The sequence below is a fragment of the Orcinus orca genome, chromosome 13 (genome assembly GCF_937001465.1).
Source record: "Orcinus orca chromosome 13, mOrcOrc1.1, whole genome shotgun sequence".
NCBI classification, from domain to species: Eukaryota; Metazoa; Chordata; class Mammalia; order Artiodactyla; family Delphinidae; genus Orcinus; species Orcinus orca.
The window spans coordinates 56,116,763-56,144,592 of NC_064571.1; the positions used below are offsets into that span (position 1 = coordinate 56,116,763).

The window sequence follows — 27,830 nt, forward strand, 5'->3', positions numbered from 1 at the left end:
GGAGCGGGAACCGCGTAACGTTGGCTACAACTCCCGCACTCTGCAGAGAAAAGTCCCACACTCCGGGTTCTTCACAGTCGGCTCTTCTCGAGAGTTCCCGGGTGTTCTCGCTAGTTGGCCCCCCGCAAGCCCTTGCGCGAACCTGGGAGGAGTCGACCTCTTCCGACTCTACCAACTGAAAAGTGAAGGGGTGGAGAGACTGAACATGCTGACGTGAAGGAAAGAGAACGGAAAGAGACGCTCCCTGGAATGATATATCAAGCTACCTTGTAATGCACATATCTCGTGGGGATCATATGTCCTGGGAGAAACAGGTTTTTCAATCTTCCAAGTTATAACAACACGTGCCTCCCCCTACGTCTGGCGCGCCCGGCCTTTGGTCTCTCCCGCGCCGGACGACCCCGCGGTCACGTGCTCCCCCATCCTTGCCCAGCGTGCAGCCTACGGTGGGGACGGCGGAGCCATGGCGGCCTTGCTGAGACCGGCCTGCTGGCTCCTCCGCGCTGGGGCGGCCCCGCGCCTCCCGCTTTCCCTGCGCCTTCTAGCGGGCGGCCCGAGGCGGCCGCACGCCGCCTTCTGTCCTCACGCCGCTCGCGCCGGGCGCGTCGCCGGGTGAGTGCCCGGCCGCTTTCTCAGCCCGCCTGCAGCGCGGCAGTTCCTCGGGGTCGTGGACGTGGGCGAGGGCCGGGTCCCACTTGTGCTCTTTCCACACCCTCCTCGCTGCTCCAGGGCCAGGCGTCCCCGGGCCTCGTATCACGCTCTTCACCGGGGGGTTTAGGGTGACAGGGTTGGTCGCCTTCGAAGGTTATGGCCACGGACGTGGCTTGCTTCCGTCATGGATCCTGCCATCGCCGCCTCGGACTCGGTCACCCTGCCCTCGGGTTATCGACGTCCTAAGAAGCTGAGAGGGGCTTTGAAGGCTGCTGCAGGGGGTCAAGTGTTACTCTTCTATGATTGACCGGCTCGGGTGTTGTCCCACGTGCAAGCGTTATTGGTGCTTAGTAACCATCTACGATTTAAGTTTCGAGCGCTTGCTTTTTGGAGGGAGGATAGGTTGGGAATTTTGGGTGAGCAAAGGGTAATTTAGAGGTGGAAGTTTAATTATCATCAGTGTGGGCTTTTGCCTCCGTTTTCTTCAGTGGAGTTTACCTCAGTATTTACGAAAATGTGCAGCGGGTTGGGAGTCGGGACAGTAGACTCTGTAAATGTCAGTGAATGTATAAGTGGACACATTCTAGGCACTCTGTGGGAACTGGGGGTGCAAAGGCAAATTAAGTTCTCAGTGGGTGTCAAATGTGTGAATAAATGCTCTCATGGATTGAGGTTTATCAGGGGGTAAGTTTGGTATAGACTTTGCCAAGGAGAGGATAGGGAAGCTTGATGAAGGTGTTAATTTGAGTAGTATTTTTTTTTTTTTAACATCTTTATTGGAGTATAATTGCTCTACAATGGTGTGTCAGTTTCTGCTTTGTAACAAAGTGAATCAGCCATACACACACACATGTTCCCATATCTCTTCCCTCTTGCGTGTCCCTCCCTCCCACCCTCCCTATCCCACCCCTCTAGGTGGGCACAAAGCACCGAGCTGATCTCCCTGTGCTATGCGGCTGCTTCCTACTAGCTATCTATTTTACGTTTGAGTAGTATTCTGATCGCCTGAGAAGGGTAGATGGGCACTGAGGTTTTAGAGTTGAAGAAAAACTCATTTTGAAAGACGAGTGTTTATAAATAGAGGTACCTTGGGAGACAGCATAAGGGCTAAGAGCTGAGGATCTGGAATAGGCCAGGGCTGGACTGCGGGCTTCTCTATTTGCATTATGCCACTGGACAAGTTACGTAACGTTGACAGGCCTCAGTTTCTTTAGTTATAAGATGGGAGTAGTAATAGTGTTGGTGACATTGCATGAGGTTATCTATATAAAGCTCTTAATATAGGGTCTGGTTCCTCGTAAATGCTGTATTAGTTACTATAATAGTAACAGTAATAGCTGTGATTGCGTGGATTTTTTGTGGTCCTGCTTGGAAACCTACTTTATGTGTAGAATTACATGGAGGAAATGTTTTATGACTTCTTAGCAACTTAGTTATACATCTTTGGAATGTAGTCTGCTTATGACTTGGAGCCTACCTGAATTTTCTCATTAGGCCTGAACAGTTAACCTTTAGAAGTTGTGCCTCTGCTTTCACAGATCGACACTTCTTGGCTTTCAGAGAGGTTCTTTTGAGAAAGTTGTGCCAATTATTTATATTTTTCTAGTCCTTAACATCCCTGTGAGGCCAGGGGAGGGTCGATGTTACAGTTCATCTTCGCTGTTGCATTTGAGGAAAACAGTAGGGGGAACACAATCTAGTAGAGAGGGTGTTGGTCTGCTCATCAGACCTGGGTTCCATTTACTTGCTGCATAACCTTACCTAGCCTTTTTGATCCTCAGTTCGTTGTCTGTGAAGTAGAGGTAACAAGGCCTTTCCCTCTTCTTTTAAAGCTCATTTCTTGTCATTCAGGACTCAACTTAAATGCTCTCTCTTCAGAGAGGCCTAACCTCAACACTCAGTGCAAACCCTATTTTAGTTGTATCACGGCATGTCTCACTTGTCTGATATTATTTATCTGCCCGCTGCTTGTTTCCTTAGAACTTAGTCTTGTTCACCATTGTGTGCTCAGCTCATAGCAGACAGTGAAGAAGTGTTTGTTTTCTTGTTCTCCTGGACTCTGAACATTTTCTATACAGTTTCCTACCCACAGCCTGTAAGCATGCTCACATCTTTCCCACCTGAAAAACAAAACCTTTCCTGAAACTGGACTTAACTCCACATGCTCCCCAGTCTCTTCTTCCTGTCTGTACTCCTGTCTCCTTCATTTCTTCACTTCGAATTTGCTCTTTGACCCACTGCAGTCACACCACTGGGAATAGCCATCATTGTTTTATTTATTAGCTTTTTATTATGTATTTTTAAATTTTAGAACTTATGTGCCTTCAGGAACAATTGCAAAATATTGGGGGGGAAAGCAATAAACTAAAAATCACTCTTAATTCTATCACCCACAGAGAGCCATTGAGATGTGTGTATATATATATACAGAGAGAGAGAGGGTGCTTTTAAAATTAGGCATGTGTGAGATGTAAGTTTATTTCATTTAATTTTTTAAGGGACTTCTTAATAACCAGATCCACTCTTGGTTTTTTTTATATAAATTTTTTTATTTTTGGCTGCGTTGGGTCATTGTTGCTCTGCGCAGGCTTTCTCTGGTTGCGGTGAGTGGGGGCTACTCTTCGTCACAGTGTGTGGGCTTCTCATTGCAGTGGCTTCTCTTGTTGTGGAGCACAGGCTCTAGGTGCGCGGGCTTCAGTAGTTGTGGCACGCGGACTCAGTAGCTGTGGCTCATGAGCTCTAGAGGGCAGGCTCAATAGTTGTGGCACATGGGCTTAGTTGCTCCGCGGCATGTGGGATCTTCCCGGACCAGGGCTCCAACCCGTGCCCCCTGCATTGGCAGGCAGATTCTTAATCACTGCGCCACCAGGGAAGCCCCCAGATCCACTCTTAAGGCCTTGACCTCTGGCATTACTGTCTCCCATTTCCCCCTTAATGAAACCCTTTTATTGGCATTGAAGATGACACCACTCTTTCTTGATTTTATTCTCTTTAGAATTTTTCTCATTTTGTTGCATCCTTTTTCCTCTGTTCATCTCTTAAATGCTGATATCTTTGGGGGGTGGCGGTGGTTGTCCTTAGTCCTTTTGTTTTCTCATTTTTTTTCATTCCCTTTGGGCGACCTCTTCCATTTTTAGGGCATCAGCTGATAACCTGCCTATCTGATGATGGCAATATTTTCCCTTCTGGAGGTGCCTGCCTGCTACTAGGCACCTCCACTTGTTGACCTATAGGTACTTCAAACCCATACATCTCAAACTGGATTCATCACTTTGCTGTACACCAGAAACTAACACAACATTGTAAGTCAACTATACTTCAATTTTTTTTTTTTTTTTTCCGTGGTACACGGGCCTCTCACTGTTGTGGCCTCTCCCGTTGCGGAGCACAGGCTCCGGACGCGCAGGCTCAGTGGCCATGGCTCACGGGCCCAGCCACTCCGCGGCATGTGGGGTCTTCCCGGACCGGGGCACGAACCTGTGTCCCCTGCATTGGCAGGCGGACTCTCAACCACTGCGCCACCAGGAAGCCCTATACTTCAATTTTAAAAACTAAAAAAAAAAAAGAAAATATCAAACTGGATTCATCTTTCCTCCCAAGTCTGTTCCTCGTGCGTCCCCTGTTTTAGTGAATGTTGCTATTTCTGTCAGCTTTATAGAGATTTTTCATTCATATTTCTTTGACACTTCCCTGTTCCCATCCTCCCTCCTATGTATTGATTGCACAAATGATTAAGTTCTGTTAGAGCTACTTCATCTGGAATGATTTCCCTCTTCTTCCAACCCCTACTTTATTCTGTAGTTACCCTGGTAATTTGATCTTGTCATTTTCCTACTGAAGAATTAGACACTGTGGTGGCTCCATTTGTTCCAGGATAAGGTGCTTCATGATCTGGAGATGCCTCTGGAGCCTCACTTCTTGTGAGTACATTCCCATGGTGTCCTCTGTGCTAGCCATCTCAAACTCTACTTCAGAGTCCTCCACAGCAGGGCTTCTGAAACCATAATGAGCATAAGAATTCCCTGGGGATCCTCTGAAAATGTGGATTCTGACTTTATAGGTATGGGTAGGGGACTGAGAGTCTGCATTTTTAACAAGCCCTCAGATGATAAAGGTGCTGCTGGTCTGTGAACCAGCAAGGCTTTGATGGAGCACGTTGCACATCTCTTTACCTTTGACTGTGATGTTCATTGTTGGGATGTGTCTCCTCTTCTCTGTTTAATCTCTGTTGCTGGCTTCTCCCTTTGACCACTCCCTTCTTGTGCTTTCTCTCAGATCCGGAATCACTAAGCACCCATTAACACTATTGCATGTGTACCCACCAGCACTCCAGACCTGGTTGAAGGTTCCTTGAAGGCAGGGACTTTGTCTTACTCTTTTTGCCTCCCCTGGTGTCTGATTTTGTGGCACATAGTAGATGTCAAATGTTTGTTGAGTAAATCAATGAAAATCTTAGATATTGAGGGAGGAATATTTGTGGGATGCAAAGGAGTTTGAAGGGGTACTTAACCCATTCATGTAGTGTAGTGGATCTCCACAAATTCACCCTGATCTTGATTTCCAGGAATGTCTGAGAAGGACAGGTGAGTATTATTGAGTGAAATTATTAGAATTTATTAATACTTAGGTGCTTCAGAGGAAAGGTAAGCTTTGAGTTAAATCAGTTTGGAAGCGGATCTGGATTGATGATTATCTTAAAGGTGAAGAGCACATATTGCCCTATGACAGAATGATGTGACTTCTAAAATTGAAAGGAGAGAAAACTTTTCCTTGTTTACCTCTCATTAAAAAAATGTTCTCAGCACATCTTAAAAGTCTGTCTGGGTCCTTTGGAGTTGCGATTCAGCCTCTGCTCCCTGTAGGTTTAAGTTTATCAATTACAGAGTACTGTGATAGGCACGTGTACAACATGTTATGTATGTGCTATCCATAGAGAGGAATATAATACTGTGGCATTTCAGAGAGAAGAAGGAAAGAAACATTTGTTTTGTGGTAGGGGATTGCTCAAGTTTAAGAGGCCATGTGGTAATGAGTAGTCAGAATGTTGCAGGGGAAGAAAGAGGTGGAAGAAACTTGGAGGCCATACTTTTATCCTGTGTGTCTACGTGGGGTGGGATGTAGTGGAAGTTGATACTGCAAAAGTCAATCAATTTCTTTTTTTAAAAAAATAATTTATTTTTGGCTGCGTTGGGTCTTTGTTGCTGCACGTGGGCTTTCTCTAGTTGCAGCGAGCAGTGGCTACTCTTGGTTGCGGGTGCACGGGCTTCTCATTGCGGTGGCTTCTCTTGTTGTGGAGCACAGGCTGTAGGCACGCGGGCTTCAGGAGTTGTGGCACACAGGCTTAGTTGCTCCATGGCATGTGGGATCTTCCCGGACCAGGGCTCGACCCTGTGTCCCCTGCATTGGTAGGCGGATTCTTAACCACTACACCACCAGGGAAGTCCCCAGTCAATTTCTTAAAGCTACCAGCGTTGATTAGAAAGTTGGTCGGAAGCCGTTGGAGGCTTTTGAGAAGTACAGTTCTTGACAAAGTTTACAAAGACCCTAGGAGAAATAGGGACTGGGGATAGATAGACCAGTGAGGAACAACATTGATACATACTGCAGATTAGGCTTAATAGGGCCACAACTAGGTGGTGCAGAACTGAAGAAAAGATACTTCCTTTTCTGAAGGAAAGAGAACAGGAGCTTGGCGAGAATGTTAGAATTAGGAAGAATTGATTTGGAGATTAGGATAAATAATAGTACCTTTGGGGTAGATCTTTACCATTGTTAAACTGTGTTTGTATGAATTTATCACACACACGTTTCATCTTCTGTGGGTTGATATTACAAGTTAGGAAACTGAGGTTTAGAAGGGTGAAGTAATTTATCCAGGATCTCCAGTTGGGATTCAACTGCAGATGCTGTGATTCTCAGTTCCCAAGTGCTTTGAATATGTTGTGTTTTAGGTGCTAAAGGGATTACTTATGGACATAAAAACATTTTTTAAAAAAGGCAATACATAATACAGTATAAATTGAGGAATTAGAGACTATCACAAGTAAGTAAGCACATGATAAGATCTCAGAATGTAAACTCTGGAGGGCATCTCTAGAATAATCTAGTCTATCCCACTCTTGCTTTATATTGATAGATTCTACAGAGTATCTTGCTCCACGTTACATCTAAGGTCCCAGCCTGGGTAACTGACTCTTGTTAGTTCCTGTCATAGCTGAGACAAAGGAGACATCCCTTTGGACTGGAGGAGCCTGAGATGGAGGGGACATCTGGATAGGTGGAAAGGAATGGCATTGGTGTTTCAAGTCAGAAGACTGTTACAAAGTGTAGAAGGGTTGCAAGTGACTTTTTTACTCTGAAGTTCTGTGACTTACCGTAGAGCGTAAAGCAGTGTTTGGGGGACAGCTTAGCTGGGCAAGAGTTTTCAGAGAACTGAGGTCTTAGAAAATTCAGGGAGAATTTTTCAGGGAGAAAGTTCATTGTGACAGCTTTACAGAAGATTTTTTAAAAGATCAAACAGCAGATATTTATTGAGTACCTTCTATAATAAGAACTATTTATTGAGCACTCTTTTCTTAGGACTCTTATTTTTTATGTGATCTTTACAAGGTAGGTACTTTTTCTCACTTGAGGGAACTAATGCTTAAACCAAATACCTTTCCCAGAGTCACGTACCTGTTAAACAGCATAGCTTGGATTTCAGTAGGCCTTTTAAAATAAGTCTTGTACTTTCTGCTAATACATTTTAAAAAGAAGAAATAATGTAGTTAATATTTATTATGCTTAATTTGCTGGGTCCTTTATGTATACTTTTCTCAGTGTTGCCCAGACCTTGGGCATTTGTGTACTGCCTTCACATTTTTTGCCAAATCTAGTACTACCTAAACTATTATTTATGTTTAGCATTTTTCTTTTCATTGGGTTTAGGTTTAAACTGACATTTTATAACTTAATTTTGTTCTAAGCAAGAATTCTAGGAAGATAAAGAGCTAGATGCAATAGTTATTTTAAACTATTTATTGAAGTAAATAAAACTACAGAAATAGAAAGTCTTTGTCTACATGCTATCTAAAACCATTTTCCTGGCAGAAGTGCAATATTTTGGGAAACACTGCATTATCTCAGTCTTTGTGATATTCCTGTGCGGTGAGTACTATTATCTCTGAGATTTTACAGGCTCAGAGAGAGTTGTGGTAACTTGGCCAAAGTTACATATCTTAGAAATGGCAGAGCCTGAAATCAGGACAGTCTGTTTGTTTTTTTCCCCTTCCAATGAGAATGTCTTGAATGGCCTAAATTTTGCATAATGGCTAACCGTTTATCCTTTTTTTTTTCTCATATAATTAGAGACTTTTGGCTTATAATTAGTGATAGTTCCCAGGAAACATGGCAACAGATATAAAAAGAATATGTTAGACATTTCTTATTGGAATCTAGGTTTCTATTGAGTCTGGTGTTAGCAAATTTGGAATACTAGACTTCTCAGTACAAGCTCTTCTGTTCTTAAGCTTCTTTCTTTTCTCCTTATAATATAGACTTTACAGTTAGGGGCCATGTTGGAAATTCTTAATTTTTTTAAACACGTAAAATATTCCTGTTAAATTTGACTCTAAACAAGAATTTTAAGGACCAAAATTAGGAGTAATTGCCAAAATTTCCCCTCCTTATCCCAATAACCATTTTACATTTTTACATTCAAGCCCACACTCTGAAAGCTGGTGTGTTTCCACTATGCCATGGAGCCTTCTGTTTTTGTCTCTAAGATTGTGCTTATCAAGTGTTATGAAAATGATACATAATACGTTAAGATGTATACAGAGGATTAATCGAGACTCTGTAGGGCTCTTTTACATGAATTTTTCTCTATTACATGGAAGTGAGAATTAACAAATTGTACTGGCAAGACTTGTTGCCTGGAATTTGCAGTTAAATCAGGTGGGAGCCTTGGTGATTCTCATCTCCGCGCCCACCCTCTAAGCTTCAGTCTCTCACTTGGACTGCTGCAACAGCTTCCTAAATAGTATCTCTATTAAATTCTTGCTGCTGTCTAATTTTTGGTCCACCCTGCAGCTAGACTGATCTTTTCTAAACAGAAATATATCATACCACAACCCCTGCTTACAAAACCTTCAGTAGGGTTATATACAGTTTTGTACTTGGAATGAAATCTGTATCCAGAATAAAATCCAGACTCCTTACCTTCACAATCCTCCATGATCTAGCCCAGCCTTCCTCTCCAATCTCATACCATCTGTTGCTCATGCACTTGGTCTACTGACTGTTCTACTTGGCCTAGAATACTCATCCTCTGATATCTGTATGGCTGCTGCCTTTCATCCTTAGTTAAAAATTTTGAGTGTCGTCATCTTTGTACATTTAATCCAAAGTAGAACCCTACTGTTGTTTCATTGGAGTCATAGAACTTAACACAACTCGTGGGTTTTGTTGTTTTGTTTTTTAAGTTTAACTAATTGATTATCAGGTTTACTTACTAGATAAGTAGAAAGGCTGATCCTAGCACAGTGCTTTATACATAGAAGGTGCTTAATAAATCTTCTTTGAATCAATAAATGAAAGAATTTAGGTGTTGTGATAAAAGTAAAAAAAACAGTTATAGGATCCTAAAGAGGCAGTGGCATGAGACGGTTTTGGGGGAGATTGATCTGGCAGTTGTATGAAGAAAAGCTGAAGCCTGAGAAACTAATATGAGTTTTGTTGCAAAAATCCATGTGTTCTGGATTGAACAAGGAACTCAGAAATAAAGAGGTATCTGAGGGCTCAACAGATGCGCTGTGAAGGATGAGAGGGATTGAGCAATTATCCTAAGATTTTGAGCTTGAGGGAAAAATGTAAAGGTGGTGTAGTCAGTAGCAGTGAAGAAATTTGAAAGGAATACCAACCACTTTTAGGAGGAGTCATTGTTTTTTGAATTTTTAACATGTTAAAACTTAATTGGAATCAGTATATACATAAAATGTATAAAATAATTATATACTGCAACCAAGTTGGGTTTATTCCAGGTGTGCAAGCCTGGTTCAAGGTTTGAATAGACAATTGATGTAATCAACCATATCAACAGACTAAAAGAAAACTCAAGTAGAATAGTTAAAATAAGGGATTGGTGAGAACATAAGAGAAATTTGGATACCTATTGCCTACAGAATAGTTCAGCAAAATATGCTTCTGTGAGAGCAGCATTGTGAAAATCAGTCTTGTATTTTATAAGCATGTCATAAAATCCAAATCCTGTCGTTACCAGCCATTGTAGACTTCCCCTTATCTCGTCTCACATTCCCTGCCTAGGTTTAATTTTTACCACTTTCCAGTGTGAACTGCCTGTTGCAGCCAGATTAGTTTCCTTGATGCCCTTCCGCCATGTTGAGCTCATTTCAGAATGAAATTACCCATGTACAGGTACAGGTCCTGTCATTTAACTAGCTTTTACTGTGACTTTGGGCAAGTTACTTCACTTTTCTTATCTGTAAAGTCAAGATTATAGTCCTAATTTTCTATTACCTTGCATGTCTTAAATGCGTAATAAACATTAGCTACTGACTATAGCTATTCTATCGCTGTATCTTTAAACTCTGATAGCTCTAGAGTGATGCCCAATTGGCTCATAATAGCAGTGAAAAAGGAAGAAGAGAATAGGGAAGGGAGAGTTTTAAAAATGTATGTGATTAGTTTGGTGTATATTCAGAGTTTAAAAGGAATGAATAACAGTTCAATAAAAAGTTTACTTGAAAGAAATAAACACTGAGACTATGCAAAACATACAAAGAACTCTTAAAACTCAACAATGAGAACACTTAATGACCTAGTTGAGAAATTAGCACATCTCAACAGTTCACCAAAGAAATACTGAAGGCAAATAAGCATATGAAAAGATGCTCATATCATATGTCATTAGGGAATTGCAAATTAAAACAACAGTTAGATACCACTACATGCATGTTAGAATGGCTAAAACACCTATGGCATCTGTGGTGAGATGTGGGGCAATAGGAACTCTCATTTATTGCTAGTGGGGATGCAAAATGGTACAGGCATTTTGGAAGATAGTTTGACGGTTTCTTACAAAGATAAATAAACATAAGCTTACCATATGATCCAGCAGTCACACTCCTAGATATTTACCCAAATGAGTTGAAGATTTCTGTCCACACAAAAACCTGCACATACATGTTTACAGTAGCTTTATTCATAATTGCCCAAAATTGGAAGCGACTAGTATGTCCTTCAGTAGGTGAACTGATAAGCAAATTGTGGTACATCCAATACAGTGGAATGTTACTCAGCACTAAAAAAAATGAACTATCAAGCCATGAAAAGACACAGGGGAACCTTAAATGTGTATTGCTAGGTGAAAGAAGCCAATCTGAAAAAGATTACGTCCTGTATGATTCAACTATATGACATTCTGGAAAAGGCAAAACAAGACAAGTAAAAAGTGGTTGCTAGGGGTTCAGGAGGAGGGGGAAGGGATGAGTTAGGTGGAACATAGGGCATTTTGAGGGCAGTGAAATATTCTGTGGTTCTGTAATGCATGTCATGTATTTGTCAAAGCCCATAGATACGTACACACAGAGCGTGAACATTTTTGTATACTATAGACCTTAGCTAATAAAAATGTATCAGTATTGGTCATCATTTGTAACGAATGTACCACACTAATACAGAATGTTAATAGAGGTAATTAGGTGGACGGGGAAGAGGGTCTAATACATGGGAACTCCGTACTTTCTGGACAGTTTTTCTGTAAACTTAAAAATGCCTTGAAAAAGTAAGGCATTGATTTTTAAAAGTGACAGGCTTAATAGGGGAGCCTGTTAATTAGGGAACCCATGGAAGCCTGTTTATAATAATCTAATAATAATCTAGTCCTTGTACCTTTTTGAAATATGGACGCTCAACTATAAAATCATTATTTTTTTCACTAAAGAGTCAAAAAACACTAGCACCCATTATAAAAAAACAACAAAACCTGAGAAAAATAACTTTTTAAATGCCAGATTTTGCCAGAGAAAATTCATGGGTAACCTGGAAGTTGGTTGTGAGTGCTGGAGTCTCAGGAGGGAACCTGAGAAATTTAACTCAAAAATATAAAGGAGCCATTTATGACACTTGGGTGAAATGATAAAATAATTTTCCCTTATGTGTTTACATCACTTGGTCATCAGGTTTTGGAGGCAGTGCATTCCAGCTTGTTCAGGCCTGATGGTTAGGTTCCTACCTTGCATGGACCCACCTTAACCCCTGCACTTGTTCTTTCCTTTCTTTTCTATCACAACATACCTATCGTTCTAGGCTGTGAACACACCCTTTTTCCTTCAGGGTGTGTTCAAGTCAATTTAAAAATAAATTCTGTGTCAAATAAGAAATGTAGAAAGCGCTGCCATGTGAGGAAGCACTGGAGAATCTTTTTTTTTTTTTTTGTGGTACGCGGGCCTCTCACTGTTGTGGCCTCCCCCATTGCGGAGCACAGGCTCCAGACGCGCAGGCTCAGCGGCCACGGCTCACGGGCCCAGCCGCTCTGCGGCATGTGGGATCTTCCCGGACCGGGGTACGAACCTGTGTCCCTGCATCGGCAGGCGGACTCTCAACCACTGCGCCACCAGGGAAGCCCTGGAGAATCCTTTTGAAGAGTGAAGAATCCTTTGACTTAAATATGTAACTCTTCCCCTCCCCAGTTTATTTTATAGTAGATTCATATTTTGACTTAACTAATTAAAGCCAAACACACGTGAAGGAGACTTAGCAGCATTAAAGATTTATTTTGTGAGAAAAATTAGCTTTAGAATGTTCAGCATGCAGTGCTGGTTTGTTAACGTCTCTGTTTTCTGCCTGGATTTTATTTGTGTTTGTTTGAACTTACATTTTATTTTATTTTTTAATATTTATTTATTTATTTTGGCTGCACAGGGTCTTGGTTGTGGCATGTGGACTCTTAGTTGCGGCATGCATGCGGGATCTAGTTCCCTGACCAGGGATCGAACTTGGGCCCCCTGCATTGGGAGCGCAGAGTTTTACCCACTGGACTACCAGGGAAGTCCCTGATCTTACATTTTAAAACTGCATTTTAAACAGAGGTTTTATTTTTATGCCCCTTCACAGTTTATCAGATTTGGGTTGTGTAAAAAACATTGACAAATACACTTCACTACAATTTTGAAATCTCTTATGTTATTAGCTTTCATTGTTGAACAATATTATTGCACACTCTCCTGAACCTGACACATTGTTCTGGGTGATTTAAAATAATATTTTGTGTTTGCCTGACTAACAAGGGCATAGGTTAGTAACAGCCAGACAAACAGCCAGAGAAAACTTTTGAAAATAAGGGATAAGTATATGTAGGCATGTATCTTCTGTGGTTTATAGGTAAAAATCTAGCATTTAATTAATTCAGTTCATTTAACTAACTTTAATCAATTAGCCATCTGCAAGTGCTGATCATTAGGCTTCTTAACTAAACAAGATAAGACATTGTCTTGTTTAGTTACTATTTTGATTTTTTCCATTGTTTTCCAGTCTACTGATTTACATAGGTGGAATCATTGATGGCCAGAGTGATTTGTCCCAGGTCACAGTGGTAGAATTTCTAGTCGAGTATCAGTTACTGCCTCTGTGTTTTACATAACCTTGTTGTGAAACTACTGGTGTAGCTTTCTTTAATGTAACATCAGGTACTTAATCATTCAGTTTTGTGACTGGTTTTCCAGGTTAATAACATAGGATAGGAAGTCAACAATTTTATTTTTAAACTCACTAGTATGTAAATATTTATTTTGGTAATTGTGGTAAAAAATGTGCACATGCTAGAAAAATGTGATTGTCATCCTAAACGCATTCTCAAATTAGTAAGTAGAGTGTTTTTACATTATACTTAGTTACTATATACTTAGTATTATTTAGTTATACTTACTGGCTACTTCTGAAAAGTCTAAGATATTTGGAGGTAAAGATGTAAATCTCTGAGAATTAGATAATTTTGTGTGAGATTTGAATGCACAGAAAGAGTTTAAATTCAATTCAAAGATTTATGACAGGGTTTCCTTCACACATAAGGATTATTTCTAAGTTTGATGTTTGTAAATCGGGTAGAGCCTATTTCTACAGTGTAGAATACCTCTGATTTCACGTTTTGGAGCGTTTGGTCTGCATGCTAGACCTCTTTTATTAAAATGTTGAATGGTTTAAAGGTTGTTTGCTTTTTATACATATGTACTAGTCTGACCTTAATTTTTTTTCCTTTTGACTTTCCCCAAATTAATGATGTTTAACAGCAGAAATCTAGTTTTATATTTGTTGGTTACAGTTGTTAAAATGATTAGAAAAGTATACAGTTAGCATTTTGACATATGAATTGAGAGTTGAAACATCACTATAAAATGTTTCAGATTTATTTAGAAAGATGGGAAATTCTTTCATTGTTAATGATCCTTTAAAATGTATAATTTTAACTTGGAAATTGGTCTTCTTAATAATTCATAATAAGCAACACCTGGAAAGCATTTGAAGACTGCTTTAGAATTCTTCAGAATTTTAGATATATTTTAGATCTCTTGTCTCATTTGCAGAGGTGAGAAGAGCTTTGTAGCATAATCTTCATTTTCCTTCACTGACTTGGTTTTGGTTAAGGGAGATTTAAAAACACTTAAAACATACTGTATTATTGTCTTAGTTTGAGTTGATTCCATGTGAAAAGTTATCCAGATATTGTCAAACAGTTATTCAAGAGGTTAATTTGCATGCAATTTATGTGCATGTGACTTCATTTAAAGCAAAGGTCAAAACTTTCTTCCCTACCAATTTATACTTCTCTGTGCATTTTTGCTATTGTGCTATGAATTTAGGTATTTAGTAACTAATAAGAAAGCTTTGTATAAATTTTACTCACAAAGATGACCTATGTGGTTAGTAGTTGACATAGTTTATTTCTAATTGTCTTTCATTTTGTAGAGCGCTACTGAGCCAAGCCAGGCTGTATGCCATTGCTGCTGAAAAAAAGAATTATCTTCAAGAAGAGGCCACTTCTTCTCATAGAAGGAATACCAGTCAGTTTGATTGGGCTCTAATGAGGCTAGATAATTCTGTCCGAAGAACTGGCCGCATCCCTAAGACTCTTCTACAAAAAGTCTTTGATAACACCTGCCACTCAGGTATTTCAAGATTTTCTGTTAAAAAAGTTGAACTTAAGTAGTGGTTTGGTGGTAAGCTCATTATAGAGCACATTACTTGATACTTCAAATTTTGTTATTTCTATTCATGATTTTATGTTATGATTGTGATCTGTTTTTCCAACTCATCAGAGCAAAGTTTTGAGTAAAACATTTTGTTTTGCATGTTTATTTCAAAATCAGCAAATAAAAATGGTCTTCTCCCACAGTTTATGAAGGAATCACTTTGAGTGGTAAATTTTCTTGGAAGATATTAGTTTTTCTTCTGTTGTATAGTGTCTGCTTTCCCTAAGATAATCACATATGACAAATTCCCAGAAAGACTGATAATCACTATTTCCCTTTCATTTTCACTTAGCTATTAAAATTTATTTGAGTCACTTATGCAACTTTGATAATCTGATAGAAACTTGCCCTCAACACCCCCCCCCCAAAAAAAACCCTAACCACACATGCTCACACAAAAGCCCACGTGCAAACCACACACATAATTTTGTATATAGTTTGAGAGCATTCACCAGCTTCCCAAAGCCCATCCATGATTTCAGTCACATTAAGCTGTAGAATCTAATGATGAGGGATACTAAAGAAGTATCAGTAATAACTTGCATTTAAAGACAGTTTTTATCATTTTCTCTCTTTGATTTATTGAGTTGTACGGCTATCACTGCAGTCAATTTTAGAACACTTTTATAACCCCCAAAAGAAACCTCCATACTCCTAAACATCAGTCCCCAGACCTCCATCCCTTCCAGCCCTAGGCAACCACTAGTGTACTTCCTTGTAGATTTGCTTATCCTGGATACTTTATATAAATGGAATCATGCAATAAGTGGTTTATTTTTGTTTTTGTTTTAAAGTCGGCTTTCAGAGACATGTGGATAAAGGGAGAAGGAAGTTAATATTTTGTAGAGGATTATAAACCTAAGTTGGATATTCTTGGGTTTTAATTGTACTGCTTTGTACTATTTTCATAAGATACTGAGAAGTTTAGCCTTTCTATTGCAGTAAGCACTAGGTTCTTTGTAGTCTTGCAGATTGTATAGATTTATAACCTTAGCTTCCCTAAGAAAACAGATCAGTTTTAAAAACTTGTAGTAACATTGTAAATGATACTTGTTGATTGGGATAGGATTTTTCTGATTTATGAGTACTCTTTTAATATTATCTTTAGTGAGGCAGGAGATTTTAAAATATTTACAGATTTCAACTTAAGTTTTGATATTTATCTGCATGGTATTGTTACTATGTTAAATATTACACGTTAACCTGTTTTCATAGGTAGCCGAGGTGGTAATCAAGCCTTGCTTCTGCTGCGCAGCTGTGGTTCTCTCTTGCCTGAACTAAAGCTCTCAGAGAGAACAGAATTTGCTCATAGGATATGGGACAAACTTCAGAAATTGGGTATGATTGTATGAATATATGATGTGTATGAAGGGTGTAGATACTTTTTCTTTTAGTAAAAAAGAATTTCTTTTCATAAATGCTGTAGTTCAGTTTTATGGAAGGGTTTTACTTGATTCATATTTTTTTGTGATATGACTTATTTGGTGAGTTATAGTGACATCTAGGGGCATTAAGAATAAAATAATTTTTCATAACAAGTATTACTTTTAGGGTAAGTTAAAAAGAACGAAGTAGAAAGACATTTAGTCTGTCAAAGTTATAAGTGCACATACTATTTGACCAAGCATTTCTATTTGTTAGAATTTATTAACATATCAAGCATTTCAGTGTTTTAATATGTTTATACTTTAAAAAATTCCTTTTGACGTACAGTTGATTTACAATATTATATTAACTTGAGGTGTACAACATAGTCTGTTTGTTAGAGTTTAGATAGATATACTCACATGTGCAAAAGGATATTCTTCATTGTAGCTTGTTTGCAAAAGTAAAAATTGGAACCAGCTCTAATGTCCCTCACTAGAGGTTTGGTTAAATAAATTATGGAGTGTCTGTAAAATGGAATACGGTGCAACCATTAAAAGAATGGAGTTCTTCATATACTAATGTGGGGTTTTCTCCAAAATATAATTAAAAATTAAGATGCAGAACAGAGTGTATAGTTTGATACCATTCTGAAGAAAAATGTTTATATGTGTATGTGCATATGATATTAAAATATTTCTGGAAGGATGATAAACACTAGATACAATTTTTACTGTATACTTTTTAAAAAAATTATAGTTGATTACCCTATACTCTTTTATACTTTTTCATTTTGGGGCTATGAATAGTACCTATTCAAAAAATAAAATAGTTTGAAAGATCATTTGATAAAATTCAGTGTTCATTCCTGATTTAAGAAAATCTTAACAAAGCAAACTAGAAATATCTATATGTCAGTAAGTCACATAATTTAAAAACACATGTTGAACTGGGAGAAATATTTGTGAGAATGGTTATATTCTAAAATAGAAAAGAGCCCTTACATAGTAGTCATAACATTAATACCTCAATAGAAAGATAGACACGCATTACTTTCTATTATAATTGTTCACAAACATGTCCTTTCTCTATACTGTATATCCTTTGTGAGAGTAGAATTCATAACATCTTTGTTTTTCTCTTTGCCAGTAGAATAATGCTTTGAACTTATTACACTTGTTAACTAGTTGTTGAATTAATATTGTTAGAAACCTGGTAGATTGCCACCGTGACTCTTGTTCACAGACTTTTTTTAAGCTGTAAGAGATTTTTTTAGCTTAGGTAATATGTCCAAAGTTACAGAATGAGCTGTGACAGATCCGAGACTGGAACTGAGTTTTCCAGACTAAAGGGGATTCTTTAGTCCCCTTTAGTCTGGAAATGATAGGCTCTCATTTCAATGTTGCCATATGCTAAATTTTTCTTTTTTTTTTTACGATACGCGGGCCTCTCACTGTTGTGGCCTCTCCTGTTGCAGAGCACAGGCTCCGGACACGCAGGCTCAGCGGCCATGGCTCATGGGCCCGGCCGCTCCGCGGCATGTGGGATCTTCCCGGACCGGGGCACGAACCCGTGTCCCCTGCATCGGCAGGCAGACTCTAAACCACTGTGCCACCAGGGAAGCCCTAAATTTTTAAAAATAGAATTACTTCTGGTGTACTTCTTGGCCACATCATGATAATACATGTCTCCTTAAGTTTTGTTATTCAGGTTATTTATCTTTTCTGGAGTGTTCTTTTGTTTCTTACTCTTTAAGTCAATCCATTTTTCAAGCTATAATTTAAATCCCTCCTTTCTAGAGTTTTACCTCCAGTCCCAATTAGTGTCTCATCAGTTTCCTGCATTAGAATTGTGAGTTTGTCTTTTTTTTTCTTTGGCTGCATTGGGTCTTCGTTGCTGCACGCGGGCTTTCTCTAGTTGCAGTGAGTGGCAGCTACTCTGTGTTGTGGTGTGTGGACTTCTCATTGTGGTGGGTTTTCTTGTTGCGGAGCGCGGGCTCTAGGCATGTGGGTTTCAGTAGTTATGGCACGCGGTCTCAGCAGTTGTGGCACACGAGCTTAGTTGCTCCGCGGCATGTGGGATCTTCCTGGACCAGGGATTGAACCTGTGTCTCCTGTACTGGCAAGTGGACTCTTAACCACTGCGCCACCAGGGAAGTCCCTGAATTTGTCTTTTTAGTAGATATTCTTCTCTTGGAGGCAGATGATCTTATCTTATTCATATTTAGATCTTTGTCATGAACCTTCCAGTGTTTTGCACATGTTGGGTACTAAAGTAGTAATAGTTGAAATTGTAGAAAATGTTCAAGCAAATTTAACTTGACTTCAAAAAAATTCAAATTCTACTTCATTAAATAGTAAATCTGTTAATATTAACATGGTTCAAATGCAAAAGGTTCAATAAAGTTTATAGTGAAAGGCTTTGACCTATGTTCCCCAGACACCCAGTTCCACTCTTGGGGCCAGTCAGTCAAATCTAACTTAAAAAAAATTCTCTAAGAAAATAATCACATTTTGGAAAAAGATAGATGTAATTTTTTTAGAAAACTATTTCTTACAAAGGCTGTTAATCTATTTGGGATTGCAAAAAACTTTGATCACTAGAACTCTGGTTTAGAGACAAAGGTAGGGAGGGATAAAAACTACTCTGAACAAAAAAGTGCAAACATGTTTTTAAGTATTGGTATTAAGGACAGGTCCACATTTAATATATTTATATAATCTTAATGAAGGGGACTATATAATGACATCTTAAAGTTTTCAGATGACATCATATTTTTCTTGAACAGTAAAATGCCAAGCTAATTAACATAACTACACATAAAAAGCCCTGTGAGATGACAGAAAAGTGACAGGTAACTTTTACTGTGGGCAAGCACAAGGTAATACATGGAAGAGAGAATAATTATCCGAAATACACCAATGGATGAGCACTAATCTAGCAAGAAACCTGGCTTTTATCTAAAATAGTAATATTTTAGGATATTCTTTCAGGTTTGAACAAAATAAGTATAAGATAAATGTAAGTGGATGACAATTTACAAAATTATTACATAATGAGATTGAACAAGAACATAATATTAAAACATTAAAAGTAATGGACAGCAGAGCCAGAGCCATGAGATAGTATTAGAGGTATAAGGGTATATGGTAAGGTACATAAGGAAATGCTATTATATAGCTTTTGATTATTAAAGTAAGATATTTTAGGATTATGTCCCTAAACTTTGAGTTTTTAATTTAAATTTTAAAGATTTTAATTTACTCTATGAAAGATACACTATGTATTTTTAAAAAATTATTCTTCAAGAAATGACCCATGAAATTAACTAGACATAATAGTAAATATGGGGATAAAATTTTTACTGAATTTCACAGAAACGTTTTTGTCATCTGTAGAACCATGTCAATGTGGCAGAAATAAAGAAATGAAACCCAGTTATGTTAACATTGATCTTGACTAAAATCTATGAAAATCCAGAGTAGATGTTACTTATCTGGATTTTCAGCAGTTTCCTCAGCTTTTCCAGCACACTAGAGTAAATACCTTTATAAAATTATAGAATATAACTTCCTCAGCCTTAGAGCTGTAGCCAACCATTGTTAAGAGTTCAGCTTGAGTTGATGGTTTTTTGAAAGTTCTCAGACACTACATGGTAACCCTGTTGCCTAATTATATTACAGATGTGGACTTGCATATGGTTTCCTATAAGGCCCTGTATAAAGTATTACAATGGTTAAGAGATTGGGCTCTCAAGGCAGACTACCTACATTCAAATTTATGGTCATATACTAGCCTTGTGGCCTTGGGTAAATGGAAGAGTCAGTTTTCCTAATCTGTAAGATGGGGATGATAACAGTACCTTCCTGAAAGCTGTTGTGAAGAGTAATTCAACCTCTGTATGCAGAGCACTTAGTACAGTGCCTGAAACATAGTAAATACACTACATGTCTAAGGTTAAAAACAAGTTTTAATTTAATAGAACAGGACTCTACTGCTTTGAATGTCAAACTGACACCACAGGCCTGTGTAGCCACAGGCAGTTGAATAAAGATATAAAATTTAATTCCTGATAATTTAGTAAAACATGTTAGCACTGTATTGATATGGTAACCCTGATGTCATGTTGTGCGTTGGTATGGTAAGGCTGAGTGGTAACCTTAATTGATATGGCCTTAGGCAAGATAAACATAGAAAGAGGGCTTCCCTGGTGGCGCAGTGGTTGAGAGTCCGCCTGCCGATGCGGGGGACACGGGTTTGTGCCCTGGTCCGGGGGGATCCCACATGCCACGGAGTGGCTGGGCCCGTGCGTGAGCCATGGCCGCTGAGCCTGCGCGTCCGGAGCCTGTGCTCCGCGACGGGAGAGGCCACAGCAGTGAGAGGCCTGCATACTGCAAAAAAAAACAAAAACAAAAAACATAGAAAACAAAGGGCATTGGAATACAGGTAATTAACAATAGCAGACTAGAAATGGTGTTCAGCAACTAGAAATGGAGTGGAAATGGAGCCTTCAAACACTGAGTAGCCTGGTTAGTAAATAAGCAAAATTGTTAGCACAGTCCTACCTGTATATAACAACTGCAGTCCCAATTCATCCATCTCGGTATCTGTAATGTGGCAAGGACTGCTTTATAAGGAAAAATCTTTCAGCCACTTTAAATGTAGGGGTCTTACTATTATAAAACTCTTAGAGGAAAACATAGGCAGAACACTCTATGACATAAATCACAGCAAGATCCATTTTGACCCACCTCCTAGAGAAATGGAAATCAAAACAAAAATAAACAAATGGGACCTAATGAAACTTCAAAGCTTTTGCACAGCAAAGGAAACCATAAACAAGACCAAAAGACAACCCTCAGAATGGGAGAAAATATTTGCAAATGAAGCAAATGACAAAGGATTAATCTCCAAAATTTATAAGCAGCTCATGCAGCTCAATATCAAAAAAACAAACAACCCAATCCAAAAATGGGCAGAAGACCTAACTAGATATTTCTCCAAAGAAGATATACAAATTGCCAACAAACTCATGAAAAGATGCTCAACATCACTAATCATTAGAGAAATGCAAATCAAAAATACATTGAGGTATCACCCCACACCAGAATGGCCATCATCAAAAAATCTAGAAACAATAAATGCTGGAGAGGGTGTGGAGAAAAGGGAACCCTCTTGCACTGTTGGTGGGAATGTAAACTGATATAGCCACTATGGAGAACAGTATGGAGGTTCCTTAAACAACTAAAAATAGAACTACCATATGACCCAGCAATCCCACTACTGGGCATATACCCTGAGAAAACCATAATTCAAAAAGAGTCATGTACCACAGTGTTCATTGCAGCACTATTTACAATAGCCAGGACATGGAAGCAACCTAAGTGTCCATTGACAGATGAATGGATAAAGATGTGGCACATATGTACAATGGAATATTAGTCAGCCATAAAAAGAAATGAAATTGAGTTATTTGTATTGAGGTGGATGGACCTAGAGACTGTCATACACAGTGAAGTAAGTCAGAAAGAGAAAAAGAAATACCGTATGCTAACACATATATATGGAATCTAAAAAAATAAAACAAAAAATGGTTCTGAAGAACCTAGGGGCAGGACAGGAATAAAGACACAGATGTAGAGAATGGACTTGAGGACATGGGGAGGGGGAAGGGTAAGCTGGGAAGAAGTGAGAGATTGGCATGGACTTACATATACTACCAAATGTAAAATAGGTAGTGGGAAGCAGCCGCATAGCACAGTGAGATGAGCTTGATGCTTTGTGACCACCTAGAGGGGTGGGATAGGGAGGGTGGGAGGGAGACTCAAGAGGGAGGAGATATGGGGATATATGTATATGTATAGCTGATTCACTTTGTTATAAAGCAGAAACTAACACAGCATTGTAAAGCAATTATACTCCAATAAATATGTTAAAAAAAATACAGGGGTCTTGTCAGCATTTTCTAACAGGAAGGGAATACTGTGCTTCATAAGTAAGAGAACTTTTAATCCTTGAATAGGCAGTTACTTGTAACTGTCCATTAATTCAGTAATTATTCTCTTGTGTACTTAGTTTCCTCTGTTCTGGCAGAATTTCTATATAGGTGGGTCTAAATACGGGGTATAATGCTGAAGTGATCATTTTACCCTCCTTGTTTGTTACATTTAGGTGCACATATTTCAGTTGTGTTAAAGGGTATGACTTTAAGTGCTCTTCCAAAAATTTGATTTAAATTTCATTTGTAGGTACTGTGTATGATGTAAGTCACTATAATGCTTTGCTTAAAGTCTACCTTCAAAATGAGTATAAATTTTCACCAACTGACTTCTTGGAAAAAATGGAGAAAGCAAACATTCAACCAAATCGAGTAAGTAGTTGCTATTATAAATGTTTATTGGTCATATCCACTTTTATTTTTACCCAGAAAAAAAAAATTTTTAGGCAGTATTAACTGGCCCATTTCATTGACAGGTGACATACCAAAGGTTGATTGCTGCTTATTGTAATATGGGAGATATTGAAGGTGCCAGGTATGTAGTTCTATGAATGTATGTTTAAGCGAACAAATTTGTAAGTCTTGTAAACCTAGAATATTTTCATTCTTTTTTTTTTAAGTTTCTATTTAGTAAGAAAATTATTTCAGAAGTATTTTAACCTAGCAAATTTGGTCATATGACTTAGATAAAATATAAAATTTTGTAAAAGGGGAAGTGTCATTGAAAATTGCTATTTTAATTAAAAATTTCATTTACTGGAGCAGAAGTTTAAAATTGTTGAGGTACAAAGCTGACTTTACTTTTTTTTTAATTGCTGTTTCCAAAAGTAAATGTTCTTAACCATTTACACTGTATTCATTTATAAAACTGATAATATTCTTTTTTCAGTGATTTGTATAAAATTAGTTATGACATTTCTCTGCTCATGTAAAATTTATTAATACTTTTGGATGGAGGGTTTAGGAAATAAGAAATAAATTGAAATGTACAATCTCATTTTTAATGAAATGAATCACTAAACTTTATGCTTTTTAAAGGTTAATTAGTACAGAAGAAACAATCAGATTTTTAAAACTTACCTAGTGTTTTTAACAAGAGTACTTCAAGACTATTGATAGAACTTCAAGGAGTGGAATTTTGTGTGCACATGTTGTAAAAGGTGTTTTTCATGTGTATTTCCAAGAAGTATTTTTATTTCTCTTTTGTTGCAGCAAGATTCTTGGATTTATGAAAACTAAGGATCTTCCAGTCACAGAGGCAGTGTTCAGTGCTCTTGTTACAGGGCATGCAAGAGCTGGGTAATGTTCCACCTAAGGTTTTATTCTCAAGTGAGATTTAAATTACAGAAAATTATTGTGGAAAATTCTTAAACTATGTTTATCTCTCAAAAAAAATCTTGAGTGTGTGTGGTAGAACATGCACATCTTAAAATAAATTATTCTTAAATTTATCTGTTTCATCAAACTTTTATTTGAAGATTTCAGTTTTAAAAATTGGACTTGATCCAAGGTAACTGACTTTGTAAAGTTTATTAACTACTCTGCTAGTGACCTGGAAAATATTTTTATTTTTGAAGAATAATTTACTAAATGTTATTCTTTCCTAAAAAGGTAAATTTAAGTCACAACATACCAAGTGAAAGAGGGCACGTTATTTAATGTCTATGTAATTATTATTTAATTTGGTTTCTCTTTTGGAAAAGTTACCTATAAAAATTTGAGATGTTTATGATCTTTATTATTTCAGAAATCTGTTACCAGTTTAATATGTATTTATTCTTTTCTGATGTTACGATTCTAAATGGTACTTAAGAATTTTAATTTTAATAAGCGTAAGTAATACTTTCTAGATTAAATGATATGACATTTGGCAGTATTATGGTAATCTATTTTATTTTCTTTGAATTAACTTACAGAGATATGGAGAATGCAGAAAATATTCTCACAGTGATGAAAGAGGCTGGAATTGAGCCTGGTCCAGACACATACCTAGCACTGTTGAATGCATATGCCGAGAAGGGTGACATTGACCATGTTAAACAGGTGTGACTTATATAAATAAACATACTTTAAAATCATTTGTATAAACTGGCTACATTTTGCAGGATGCAGAAAAGTGTAGTTTATATGTTTTTGAAGATATCTCTTGTAGACAGTCTTGAAAGAGAATTCTTACTATAGTTCAGTACTTTGGTGTTGATGTAACAGTTATTGTTGGAATAGAATGTTTTTCTGTTTCATAAGAGAAGTCTTAAACCTTTAGATGGTATGTGTTTCTAATTTTTTAAAATCTTGGTATTTTAATTTATTTAGCTTTAATAAAAAAAACAAACTTGTGTCTAACTTGTTCTTCTAATTTCTGGAACTGTCTATAGACCCTGGAGAAAGTGGAGAAGTCTGATCTTTACCTTATGGATCGCGATATATTGCAAATTATCTTTAGCTTCAGTAAAGCTGGATATCCTCAATATGTCTCAGAAATTTTGGAAAAAATTACATATGAAAGAAGATATATTCCAGGTAGTTTTACAATTTTTACTTTCATGATTTTTCTAAAAATAAGAATTACTATTTCTACATGATGGAAAGGGCATTCTTTAACAATAGGGTATTGTGGTAGATGAACATAGGATTCTTTTAAAGTCAGCTTAATAAACTGAAAAACTTGAGTGAATGAATATGTGGGAATGTTTTGATTTGGAAGTGTTTCACGATCATGTAGGCAGATAAATCCTTTTCGTATTTGTAGTTCATAAGTTTGTCTTTCATATTGGTAGCAGTGTAGAAATATTGTTCAAATCGGTAACAAAAGATGTCTTTGTTTTCTTTCCAGATACAATGAACCTCATTTTGCTTTTAGTCACAGAAAAATTGGAAGATACAGCATTGCAGATTTTATTAGCATGTCCTATATCAAGGGAAGACAGTCTGAGTGACTTTGGCAGTTTCTTTTTACGACACTGTGTGACTATGAATACGGTATTTACATAGTCCATTTTTTCTTTGTAGACAATGTAATTGGTAGTGAAATAATATTCTTTAAAATAAGAGAACGTATTATGAGATTAGACCAACTATAAATATTAAGAGAAGTTTGTTTTTGTGTTGGAAGATTATTGGATAGAAAGAGGGTGAGAAGTTCAAATTTTTTATCTCAAAAGTGGTAGAATATTTGCAGAAGGTCAAATGGTAGGATATTTGCAGATTCAGCTGATGTGGTGCCTTTCTTTTCTAGCCTGCAGAGAAGCTTAAAGACTACTGTAAGAAGTTAAAGGAAGCCCAGATGCACACATCTCCTTTCCAGTTCACACTCCACTGTGCTTTACTAGCCAAAAAAATGGGTACTATATTCTCGTAATTGAAACCCACATAAGTAAGTTTTGCTGAGGTAGCTTTGTAATATTTTATGGTGTCTCTTTCAGATTTGGCAAAAGCTCTAATGAAGGCTCTGAAGGAAGAAGGTTTTCCTATCAGAACTCATTATTTCTGGCCATTACTAGTTGGACATCAGAAGGAGAAAAATGTTCAAGGTTAGGTTTTACCTTTTACAGATTTAATAGTGGTTTAGATATCCAGTATAACAGTTTCTACACACATTTAATTATTTGGGAAAACATGCTTATTAGATCTTATGAGAAAATAGAATTAAGTCGTAGTAAAGTATTAGGTAAACGTTTAAAAAACAAACATAATGGATTTCTTTCATCTTAATTTCATTTTTTTTTTTTTTTTTTTTGCGGTACGCGGGCCTCTCACTGTTGTGGCCTCTCCCGTTGCAGAGCACAGGCTCCGGATGCTCAGGCTCAGTGGCCATAGCTCACAGGCCCAGCCACTCCGCGGCCTGTGGGATCTTCCTGGACCAGGGCACGAACCCGTGTCCCCTGTGTCGGCAGGCGGACTCCCAACCACTGCGCCACCAGGGAAGCGCTTAATTTCATTTCTTAATTCATCTCTGATCTTGATATTCAGACTTGTGATTGTGGTTTTAAATAGTTCACTGTTTTTAAGTTTTTCAAAAAACTCTTTAGTTCTTGATTTTACATACTTACAGTGTTTGAAATTAGTTTAGCCTTATTAAAGATAAAATATATACAATCAGACCATTTTCTTTGTGGACCAGTCTATTTCTTCTTAACTGAGCTGAGTTAAAATAATAGGAAAGGCAGGAAAACTTTTATTGCAAAATGAATGCTCATGACCTGACAGCCAACTGATTGAAGGACAGAAATGTTCAATCTTTCAGGTTCTTAAGTACGTTTAAGCATTTAGCATACTTTTACCTGTACACATGGGATGTCTATAGGATATGAATAAGAATTGAACAAATATTAAATTTTAGAGTACAGTATCTAATTCTTTGGTTTGCATTATTGGTAATTCAGAAAGAGTAGTCTCATAAAAAGATGCTTTTAACAGAAGTACTTCCCCCTTGGGGAAACAAAAAATGGTCTTTTTCATTTTATCGCGCCGTATAATGTGCTTTAGAATGAGATGCAGAGTTGTTAGTATGACATTGGGTGACAAACAAAATGCACAAACAACAAAAAAAAGTGCTTTTAGCAGACTTTCATATTGCAATTTTATTTAAATATATAGCCGTCTTCTGGTTTAAAGGAAATAGTGAAACAAGTATTCCCTAATTGTTTCTGGCTGTAAAACTCTCTAAATCCTTTTTAGAAAAATTTTTGTGAAAACAATATGCTAGTTGATTAACTCTTTGCATATCCTCCAGTTCTGAAAACTCTAAGAGTTAACCTTTAACCCTAGTATTTTTGAACCACAGAAAGTTTACATCATTCCATGAAAATCTTTGGCCATGTTAGTATTGTCCACAATACACAGATATGAAAATACTTTTGGTACTCCTGTTGAAATGTTTGTTTATTCATCAGGTAAATTTCCTTTTCTCAGCCTATCATGGTATCTAGACTTGAATTGGTTACTACATTTTTACTACTTAGTAAACATGAAAGAATTCAGGTAATTCTTTCCATAGTTGTAGCTCAAACTAGTAGAAAAGTGGACTTTATCTTGAAGCCATTTTTTTCTTAGAATCGTAGAATCAAAGGTGCCTTGTTGAAAGCTCACATTATATTAATGAAGGAACTGAGAGCCCAGAGAGATTCAGTGGCTGATCTTAGGTTCCACATCTAGTTGTCAGAAGTGCTGGGATTAGAACTAGGATTTCTGTCCTCCTGTTGTAAATACTTATTTTTAATACCGTAACACCTCCATATTAGACACTTGTAAATATGCCGTACTTGCTTTATAAAAATTCTTAGCTATTGGTTAAAAATTAGGTATCGATTTTGGCATTAAGGACATATTTTAAAAGTGGTACCAAGTTTTTTAATCAGTGAAGGTTTTAACTGGAAAAATAGGAAAGCTGGAAAGTTAACTTGAGAGTACAAGAGATTGTCAGCTGTTTTACAGTTTTTAAAAAGTACTTTCTCCTTTGTAGGAAGTCCTGAAATAGAGTAAAGTATGTATTCTACAGTCTTTTCTTCATGTAACAGGGAAATGGCTGTATATATTCTATATAGTTTCTTCAGTGTAAGATAAGAAAGTAA

The 27,830-nt window shown here is 37.6% G+C and overlaps 1 protein-coding gene across 2 annotated transcripts in view; it reads left to right on the top strand.

Annotated features, from left to right (window-relative positions):
• The first annotated feature begins 422 nt into the window (after positions 1-422).
• LRPPRC (leucine rich pentatricopeptide repeat containing) overlaps positions 423-27,830 on the top strand; it is a 104,420-nt gene continuing 77,012 nt past the window's right edge. Inside the window, exons 1-11 of one of the 2 annotated variants that reach the window (XM_033419163.2) lie at positions 423-612; positions 14,614-14,813; positions 16,113-16,235; positions 22,511-22,632; positions 22,737-22,795; positions 23,473-23,559; positions 24,177-24,303; positions 24,636-24,780; positions 25,094-25,239; positions 25,496-25,601; positions 25,683-25,790. In XM_033419163.2, coding sequence (XP_033275054.1) covers positions 464-612; positions 14,614-14,813; positions 16,113-16,235; positions 22,511-22,632; positions 22,737-22,795; positions 23,473-23,559; positions 24,177-24,303; positions 24,636-24,780; positions 25,094-25,239; positions 25,496-25,601; positions 25,683-25,790 — 1,372 coding nt within the window. In that variant the 5' untranslated portion in view covers positions 423-463. The remainder of the gene's footprint in view (positions 613-14,613; positions 14,814-16,112; positions 16,236-22,510; positions 22,633-22,736; positions 22,796-23,472; positions 23,560-24,176; positions 24,304-24,635; positions 24,781-25,093; positions 25,240-25,495; positions 25,602-25,682; positions 25,791-27,830) is intronic. The other variant, XM_004265006.4, reaches the window with a different exon arrangement.